Source organism: Macrotis lagotis, chromosome X (genome assembly GCF_037893015.1).
Source record: "Macrotis lagotis isolate mMagLag1 chromosome X, bilby.v1.9.chrom.fasta, whole genome shotgun sequence".
Lineage (NCBI taxonomy): Eukaryota > Metazoa > Chordata > Mammalia > Peramelemorphia > Peramelidae > Macrotis > Macrotis lagotis.
This window is the reverse complement of record NC_133666.1, coordinates 81,557,249-81,567,051: the sequence shown is the minus strand read 5'-3', so window position 1 is coordinate 81,567,051 and position 9,803 is coordinate 81,557,249. Positions and strand designations below refer to the sequence as shown.

General features: G+C 48.9%; 1 protein-coding gene across 2 annotated transcripts; it reads left to right on the top strand.

Moving 5' to 3' along the window:
- The first annotated feature begins 445 nt into the window (after window positions 1-445).
- On the top strand, window positions 446-9,389 carry PNCK (pregnancy up-regulated nonubiquitous CaM kinase). 2 transcript variants are annotated; one of them, XM_074202045.1, is made up of 12 exons: window positions 446-536; window positions 1,730-1,835; window positions 2,662-2,793; window positions 5,510-5,584; window positions 5,794-5,932; window positions 6,327-6,450; window positions 6,841-6,916; window positions 7,353-7,465; window positions 7,592-7,670; window positions 7,757-7,844; window positions 8,124-8,276; window positions 8,671-9,389. In XM_074202045.1, exons 2-11 carry the CDS (start codon window positions 1,759-1,761, stop codon window positions 8,238-8,240), a joined length of 1,020 nt encoding a protein of 339 aa, XP_074058146.1. In that variant the 5' UTR covers window positions 446-536; window positions 1,730-1,758; the 3' UTR covers window positions 8,241-8,276; window positions 8,671-9,389. The 2 variants fall into 2 exon arrangements, with proteins under 2 accessions (XP_074058146.1, XP_074058147.1); XM_074202046.1 differs by lacking the exon at window positions 446-536 and adding an exon at window positions 564-1,094.
- The last annotated feature ends 414 nt before the right edge of the window (window positions 9,390-9,803 follow it).

The following is a 9,803-nucleotide window of genomic DNA, read 5'->3' as shown; positions in this document are numbered from 1 at the left end:
GGAGGGGGCTTCTCCTCTTTTGTTTGGAGGTTTCTGCCTCTGCTTTTCTCATTCTCCATCTTTACACCTCTCTTCAGGCATGATTCCATGTCTGCCTTCCCCTCTGTCTTTGTATAGCTGGTTCCGTCTGGACTCTGCCTGGGAGAGGTGGGTAGAAAACTGGGCTAGCAGTCCATGGGGTCCCCTCTCTGGCTTGTGGGGAGCCAGAATCCCTGCAGCTATCCTCCCTCAGCCCCACCCTGGCTCTCTGAGAGGTGGGTAAGGGCATCCCTTAGAGGCTAGGCCCTCCTTCCCTCCCTTCCCACCCACCCTGAGAGCTTAGGGGCTCCCTCTCTATAGCGCTGCAGACTCCTGGGAGGATTCTCTAGATGTCCTTACAAGGAGAAGTGGAGGGAGGAAGGGAGGGAGGGCGGGAGAGTGGGGAGGCAGGCAGGGATGGGCAGGGGAAGGGAAGGAAAAGGAGGGAGTGAATGAGGAGGGAGAAGACTTAGACTGGTAGAGAACAGCAAGGCTGGAGGGAAAGTTGCTGGAGAAAGGTAAGGCTGCCCCCCCCCCTTCCCCCCAGTCACTCATGATAGATACACCACACACACACACACACACACACACACACACACACACACACACACAAACACACACTCTACAGAGGAGTAGGTATACATAGGCACTAGAGCGCCCCCCCAGACACTTGACCACCAATCCCTTTCTCCCACCCTTTCCCCCTCCCCCTTTAATGCAGACACACCTGGATGCTCAAGAGATCCAGACAAGCAGGAGTCATCGCTCTTGCTGATCACATACAAGACCACTAGTTTTTCCCTGCAGAGCTGCAGGTGGTCAGCTGCAGCCCTACACACACACACACACACACACACACACACAGACACACACACACACACACACACACACACACACACACACACACACACACACACACACACACAGAGCTGGCACTCCTGCCCCTCCTCCTTCCCTGCTTCCCGAATCTCTCTGGGCTCCTTCCCTCCCCTGGGATTCTAAGCAGGGTGGAGCAGAGTGGGGTGAGGGTACTGTCCTGGTTCTAGGGAATCTCCTGACCCAGAATTGAAATTGAGGTAGGTGTGTGTGTGTGTCTGTGTGTGTGTGTGTGTGTGTGTATGTTTGGGGAGGGTGGGGGTGGGGTAAGGGTAGGGTGGAGATGGGCAGGATACAGCAGTGATGCTATGTCTCCCTCCTGCTATTGGAGTAGTCTGATTATTGGCTGTGTGTGTGTGTGTGTGTGTGTGTGTGTGTGTGTATGTGTGTTTTGAGGGTTTAGCTTATGTGGGTGGTAGATTTGAGTTGTACACTGGTTTCTGTTATGTATATGTTATATGTGGATATATGTTTGAGAATCATAAAATGTTAAAGATGGAAGAGAACCACGCTTTCATTTTGTGTGTGTGTGTGTGTGTGTGTGTGTGTGTGTGTGTGTGTGTGTGTATAGACTGTGGCAGCATCAGACACTGAAGATGCAGATTCCCTCACCCTGCCTCTGTCCAGACTCAGGCATCATGTCTCCCAGGACTGAATGCATCCTCACCCCAGGGAGGACTGGTCTCCTCCTGAGGGGTCCTCCCTTGGGGGTCTGGGATTCATAGGGTGAGGGAAGATCACTGAACCCACTGTGGTGAAAGGAGATGAGGGAGGCAATCGATCAGCTTGGATGGGATTTTCTAATCTGACTTCTGCTTCCCATTCTGCCCCCTAGACCAGCTCAGCCTATCTACTCCCCCAGACATGCTGCTGAGCTCAGGCTGGAAGAAGAAGACCGATGATATTGGCAAAATCTACGACATAAGAGAGAAACTTGGGGCGTGAGTCGTGGGGGGGGGGGGCTGACTACCTTGGTCTACCTTTACTGGCCCTTTTTCCTAGCTAACATTTGGAGATTTCTCCCACCTCTGGACAGACGTTCTGCCTCCTTCCACCAATGACTCAGTCCATGGGCATTCCCATAACTCCTCCTTCAAAATCTGCTTCTCTGAATCAGTCTCTCTCTCTCTCTCTCTCTCTCTGTCTCTCTCTGTCTAAAGGTTGGCATCAAAGGCATGGGGTACTTTGGGTGGGGAGAAGGTGAGGGCCAGGGATCCTGCTTCTCTCCTGTATAATTGGAATCCATCAAATGCCTCTATGTCTCTTGTTTTGGTATTAGATTACTCTCGACTAACCAAAGGGTTGGGGACTGTGTCCTGTGGGGTCTTATGTCCTAGATAGATGTCCAAGAGCTACCTTAGGTTAGTTAATCCAGTCCCTTCATATTGCAAGGGTGGAAACTAAGCCTCCCTGAGAGGAAGTGGCTTGCTCAGGGCTACACATAGGATCCCACCTAGATCAAGAGATGGTACGGACCTCAGAGGCCACCTAATCCAACCTGCTCATTTGACAGAGTAGAAACTGAGGCCCAGGGAGGTGAAGGGACTTGTCCAGAGTCATACAACTAGCGGAGGTGAAACTCGGACTCAGTTTCTTTTAATTGTACTAGCCCATCTCTTCCCCAGGGTGTTGGTATCCCCAAGTTGTGAATGTACCCAGCAGGCCTTGCAGATTGTCCATTGCACTTGGCCAGTCAATGATCCCATCAAGGTGTAAGCACTACCAGACTGTCAGTCCCTTACCTCTTTGACCTTTCTATTTCCACAGGGGAGCATTCTCTGAGGTGTTTCTGGCCCAGAATCGATGCTCCAAGAGACTGGTGGCTCTCAAGTGTATCCCAAAGAAGGCTCTGAGGGGGAAGGAGGTGGCTGTAGAGAATGAGATCGCTGTTCTCAAGAAGTAAGGAGGTGGAAGAATAAGGGCTTGGGTAGGCTTGGCAGGGCCCTTCCTTGGGTGGTTGTAGGAAGATCTCCATTTGCTCTCCCAAGAGGCTTTCTAGCCTAGCCCTGACTTGCTCCACACCATTCTACCTCCTGCAGTCAAAACTGCATTTCTTGTATCTATCCAATGTTAAGTGTGTCATAGTGTGTGTGTGTGTGTGTGTGTGTGTGTGTGTGTGTGTTTCTGTGTGCTGTGTAATGGAGAGGAAAGGAAGGGAAGGAGAGAAAGGAAAGTACCAGAAGAGAGGAGAAGAAAAGAGAAAGATGGAGAGGAAAGAGGAAAGAAGGAGAGGGATGAGAAGAAGGAGGGGTCAGTAGAGGAAGAGGAAAAATAAGGAGAGGGAGGGGGGTGGGAAATGAGAGGAGGATTCAGCCTATTCCTCCTGGGACTGGTTATTTTCTGCCTAGGTCAAATATTTCCTGGCTTCTGGTCTTCCTTGCCAAGGAAGTTCTGTGTATTCAAGGTTAACACACTGAGCTTATAGGTTGAGGAAGGGGGGGGCTGACTCTATCTAAGATTCTGAATGAAGTAGAACCATCTCCTATGGCCATCTCAATAACTGTGTGACTGTGGACAAGCAGCTCCCCTCCCTGGGTCTCACTTTCTTCTATCAAATGAGAGGGTTGGACTGGATGATTCCTAAGGTTTCATCTTTGGGAATGAGGAGAGCTGAACAATTCGTCTCCCACCAAGGAGCAATTTCTCCCCAGGTGAAATGCTCCTAGAGGGGCCCCTGGTCCATGGTCTTGTCCACATTCTCTATAGGAAGACACAAAGGCTTGTTGTGGGGGTTCATGGAACTAAGCAAAGGATGCCCAGTTCCCTGCCATATTCTTCCCCTCCACACTCAACTCTGGCCAGGGTTGCCCTTAAGAGTAGGCAGAGCACCTAGTAATTTTAGGGGGCTCTGAGAAGGAAGTTTATACCAGAAATCCTTCCCCCATTTGACAACAAGCATTTATTATGGGCATCTGCTATGGGACAGTATTATTCTTAAGTGCTTTCATTCTCCAATTAAATATAAAATATATGCAAGTAATATTTTTGAGAAGGTTGTAGCAGTTGTGGGGATCAGGATGCTCTCTTCCTCTAGCCACAGTGACAGCAGATGAAATGTCTGAGTTTATAAGACAGTGGGCCAATTGGGCTAGAAAAAAGCACGTGGCAATGTTTAATAAGCCTATGGGAGCTAGTTCAGGAAAGACCAAACCAAAGAGTTTGTATTTTCTCATCAAAGCAATGAGAAACCATTAGGTTTCCTTGGGAGGGCAGGTCTACATATTAGTAATATCACTCTGGCCTTAGTGTGGAGGATGGGTTAGAGAGGGGCAAGACTAGAAGTAGGGAAGTCAATGAGGAAACTATGGCAATAATCCAGGTAGGAGGTAGAGTAGTCTAGGCCTGGAGAAGGAAGAAAAGGGGCAAGGTGGGAGAAATGTTGTGGCAGTCAAATTGGCAAGTCTTGGAAAAATGCACTAAATGGTAAGAGGATGAACTAGATGGCACTGCAATGGATAGTGTCAGGTCTAGAGTCAGGAAGGCCCATCTTCTAGAGTTTAAATCCAATCTCAGATGCTTACTACCTGTGTGACCCTGGGCAAGTCACTTCATCCTGTTGGCCTCAGTTTCCTCATCTGTAAAATGTGCTAGAGAAGAAATGGCAAACCACTCTAGTATCTCTGCCAAGAAACCCCAAATGAGGTTAAGAAGAATCAGACATGATTGAAAAACAACTAAGTGACCCTAAAGTTTTGAATCTGGGTGATTAGAAGGATGGTGGTACCCCAGATAGAAATAAGGAACTTATAAAGAGGGGTAGATTTGGGAATGTCCAAGTAGAATTGTCTAACAGGCAATTGGTGACACAGTCATCTACACAGAAATCATAGTCAAACTTGTGGCAGTTGATGCCTGAAATATCATTAGATAGTCGGTAATTCCTTTAGTGAAAAGCTGTCCTTTGTTAAGATGCAACAGTCCCTTTGTAGGAGATATGCCTTGGTGTATCATGTTCTTTTCTAAGAGTAGATTGTATTGAGGAAGGGAGCACCAGGGGGAGGGGAAGAAATAAAGCAGCATGATATAGTGGGAAGACAGTGGACCCAGGTCAAATTCTGACTTTGTCACTTCCTATACGAATGACCTTGGACAAGTCCCTTCCCTTCCACTGGACTTGTTCCTTCTCTGTTAAAGTGAGGGGATGAAGGCTAGATGAATTTGAATGCCTCTTCCAGCTTGAAATCTATGATCCGATGTCTCTGAGCTCATTGAAGAGAAGAGGCAATTTAGGGCACCAAAGTTCGACTTAATCATTTTGTCCTGTGTATATTTATTTGTCTTAGAACACACAAATCATCAGTGTTTATTATTGTGACTCCAATGTCTAGCTCAGTGCATGGTAGGCACTTGATAAAATATCATTTGATGTTGATTTTGTATGTTTGTATACACATGTTTGTGCAGGTACACATGTATGCAGTGTACATGTATATGTGTGAGTCTGTGTGTGTGTGTGTGTGTGTGTGTGTGTCCCTTTGGGTTTGTGCTTAGCAGTTTCCCTGTGTCTATATAGATCTCACAGGTCTGGATAAGCTTCTTCTCTTTGTTGCCTTCTCTGCCCTCCCCAGTCCTTATCCTTTCACACCCTCACTGTAAACCCTTCCTGCCATTCCAGGGTCAGTCATCCCAACATTGTGGCTCTTGAAGACGTCCATGAGAGCAGCTCCCATCTCTACCTGGCCATGGAACTGTGAGGGGGATGGGGCACTGGAGGGGTGGTGAGGAGCAAAGGGGGGACCCAGAGGCTACCTGAACCTAATTCACTTGAGGAAGTGTTCTTGTGCATCAGATGTTATGTTAGGTGACTTTGCCTTCAGGTAGTTTGTTTTTTTGGAGGGAGGTGGGTCACTACCTGAGGAAGGGGAAGAAAGCTAAACCCCTCTACCCCCTTCTCCCTAGGGTAACAGGGGGGGAACTATTCGAACGGATCATGGAACGGGGATCGTACACAGAGAAGGATGCCAGCCACCTGGTAGGGCAGGTCTTGGGAGCTGTCTCCTACTTACACAACCTGGACATTGTGCACCGTGACTTGAAGGTACCTGAGCTGAAGCATGGAGAGCTCTGAATCTCTGCCTCCTTTCCCCCAGGGTCAAACTCACCATCATAGCCAAGTAGAGGCCTCTGTGACCTAAGCTCAAGTTAGCCCTGTCTCAAGGCCTTGTGAGCAACAAGGGCATCTGAACTTCTGCTCCTAGGGAGCCTAGAAATCTTGGAAGGCAGAGCAGTGGGTCTTGGATCTTCTTCCCCCAGGGCCAAATTCCCTTCCCAGGGACTTGGGCGGGGCCTAGCTAGAAGACTGGGCCCTGCCGATTTCAGGGCTGCCCTTACTCCCCATTCTCCCTTTCCTTCCCTCAGCTAGCCATCCTTCCTCCACCCCCCCAGCCCAGGGTTAGGATTCTGTCATCTCCTGATCTGTGCCTTCTCTCCAGCCTGAGAATCTCCTGTATGCCACCCCCTTTGAGGATTCTAAGATCATGATTTCTGACTTCGGCCTGTCCAAGATCCAGGAGAGCAATGTCCTGGGCACTGCCTGTGGGACCCCAGGCTATGTTGGTGAGGGAGGGTCAAGGCCTGTGGACATTAATGGGCAGTTTCAGATGACCTGGTGGGTGTCAATGGGAGGCTGAATGGAGAGGGGACTTGAAAAAGGGAGCAGAGAGGGCTGGCCTGGGATCAAAATGAACAAAGACAGTCCCTTGCATGCTCTTAGCCACATATAATGATCTCCTCTATGGGCTAGGCTGGCAGAGGGTGGTGCTAAGGGGACTGCATTTTCTGCCTCTTGAGCCCTATATTCCTGTGTCTCTGTGTGCTTGCATATACCTCTGTTTGTGTATGTGTGTGTGTGTGTGTGTGTGTGTGTGTGTCTGTGTCTGTGTCTGTGTGTGTCTGTGTGTCTATCTGTTGTCTGTCTTTCTCTGTATCTGGGTGCCTGGCTCCTAGCCCCTGAACTCCTGGAACAGAAGCCCTATGGGAAGGCTGTAGATGTCTGGGCCCTGGGGGTCATCTCCTATATTCTGTGAGTTACTAGAGATGTACATCTGGCTGTTCTGTCTGTCTCAGCTTGAAAGTCCCTTCCAGGGGGTGGAGAGAGATCCTAAAATGCCTAACAATAACCCTTCCAAAGGTGGGAAGCTGTGAGCTGAGGTTAAGGGTGGGAATGGATTAAAGCTTCAAGGGGAGAGAAGGAGAGGGGAACCCTGAACAGGTTGATGGCTCTGCTTCTTCTCCCACTGTTTCTCTTCTCTGTCTCTCTGTCTCTCTGTCTCTCTATCTCTCTGTCTCTCTGTCTCTCTCTGTCTCTCTCATTCTCTTTCTCTCTCTCTATCTCTCCGTCTCTTTCTTCTCTCTCTCTATGTCTCTCTCTGGCTCTCTCTCTTCCATTTATCTCCTAATCTCTTCCCTGGTATTTCTCCTGTCCCAAACTGGTCTGTTCCCCATAACCACCCCCCCAGTCTGTGTGGCTACCCCCCCTTCTATGATGAGAATGACTCGGAGCTCTTCAGTCAGATCCTGAAAGCCAACTATGAGTTTGACTCCCCATACTGGGATGACATCTCTGAATCAGGTGAGTTTTCAGAAACTTCTACTCCTGGGAGGATAGAGTACCAGGTCTTTCCTAAGGGTGAGCGTAATGGAGAGGGGCATTATGAACAGAAAATCACTCTCTAACCCAGAGCTTCCTAACTCCCAGCTAAAGATTTTATTCGGCACCTCTTAGAGAGAGACCCTGAGAGGCGGTTCACCTGTGAGCAAGCCTTGCAGCATCTTTGGTAAGCACCTTTTATTATGTGTGTGGGGAGGGTGTCCCCTTCTTTCCCCTTTCCCCGACCCTCTGAATTCTCCTCCCTGTCCCTAGGATCTCTGGGGACACAGCTCTGGACAAGAACATCCTCAGTTCTGTCAGTGAGCAGATCCAGAAGAATTTTGCTCGGACCCACTGGAAGGTAAGATTGGAGGAGACCAGAAAGGGTGACAAGGATTTTTTCAAAATTGTGAATGGCCCCAGGCCCAACTCTTAGGTTTCCTCTCCTTAGTGGTGAAAGTAATAAAGTTATCTCTTCTCTAGTCCCCTTGGATTGAGGGAAACATTTGCTTTCTGGACAGAACTGGGGTTGGAAGGGACTAGGGACAGGGGAGTGAGCAGTAACAGGTTACTTTGAGATCGATTGGGAAGAAGGACAAGGGCAAAAACCAAGCCTGATAACTACTCTACCACAATCCAGAGGGCAATCAATGCCACATCTTTTCTTCGGCACATCACCAAGATGGGACAGAGTACTGAAGCAGATGGGGATGAGGGTCCTGCTGAGCCCCTCCCTCAGAGAGGACAGCAGAAGTGAAGATGCCTCATGCCAACTGGCCATTCATTCATCATGGTATGTTCCCTCAGCTTGATTGGGGAGACCCTGGAGCAGGAGGCCAAAGGCCCAGGAAGTCACACAAATGCTGAGACCTGCAGTGGTTACTTGCAGGGGCAGGGCAAGGAAGGCTTCCTGCTTAAGATGACATCTGAGCAGGTCAATTCAGGATGGAAGAGGTGGAGCAAAGCTTCAGGTAGAAATAAGAGTTAAGTAGTGTGGAAAGGAAGAGAAAGGAGAAAAGGTTTCAGATCTCCCTTTGAATGTCAACTGAGAGGTTGGAATTTGAATCTTCAAGAGAATGGGGAGCCACAGCATTTTAACAGAGCCTTCTAGAAAAATTGGAGGAGGGGGGTGATCAGGGAATAGGAAAAGTGGAGCTGGGGTCTGAGCTCTAATTTTCCTTCTCCAGTTCTCCAATTCAGAAATCACTTCACCTTCACCTGGAGCTGGAAGTGCTGGAAGAGGAGCCCCCTTTGGCTCTTGTGGATTTTGTTATCAGTTTCTTTCCTGTCTGTGCCTCCAGTGCCCTTCTCTGCCTCTCCCCCCTGCACCCCTCCCCCATCATAACTGTGCTGGCACCCCTGACCCCTAAATCACTGGGTCTCATAGTTTGGGCTGGATTATCTAGATGTCTGTCTCTGTGTGTGTGTGTGTGTGTGTGTGTGTGTGTATGTCTTGAGGGGAGATATTGGTAATGCTGGGCAGGTGGGTGAGGGGTTGAGGAGGTCCCAGTGAAGGTGTAGCCTAGGAAGCTGGAAGAAGGAGGAGGCTGGGGCTAGAAGCTTGACTATTGCTTCCATCCTGCTCCCTATGACTGGGACTGGACATGTGGTTTTCTCAGTCCCTCTGAAAGGAACCAGTAAAAGGTTGGTGACTCAACCACTTCATGGGGGAAGCAGTGAAGAGGAAAGTGAGGATGGGGGCAGAAATCAGTGATGGAGAATTTGGGAACTAAAAATCCCAGAAAGGTTTTGGGCTCTTCAGTGATTTATCTAACTCAAAATTCATTGCCTCCATGAATAGGGATCCCTTTTCCCCTCTTCCTTGTGGCCCAGGGCATGTCTGTTTGTCTGTCTATGATCCTTCCTGTCCCTAGCAGCCCTAACCCCAGCATTTGCCATTTCATCAAGCAAATAAAATTATTAAAAAAAAAAAAGACAGAGCATATGATCATTGGAGGGGGTGGTGGGGGTAGGGGTGGTGTCCCTGTGTGTATGTGTGCGTGTGCGTGTGTGTGTGTGTGTGTGTGTGTGTGTGTGTGTGACTTTTTTCTACCTAGCCACCCACTCCAACCCTCCTCACCAACTTCATTCCCCACCTCCAACTCTCCAGTTCCAGAGTCATGAATCACAATCAGATCAGCACACCCATTGTTTCTGGATGGGGTGTGTCAAATCTATGGATCAAGGTCCTCCTCCTTGGTCAGTGACTATTCCCTGGTGTATAATTTTTTTTTGTCCTTCATTTTTAAAGAAGACCATGACATCAGAGAGATGATGCCATGCCAAGCGTGTGAATTGGATTTGAGTGAGAGGTGGTGCT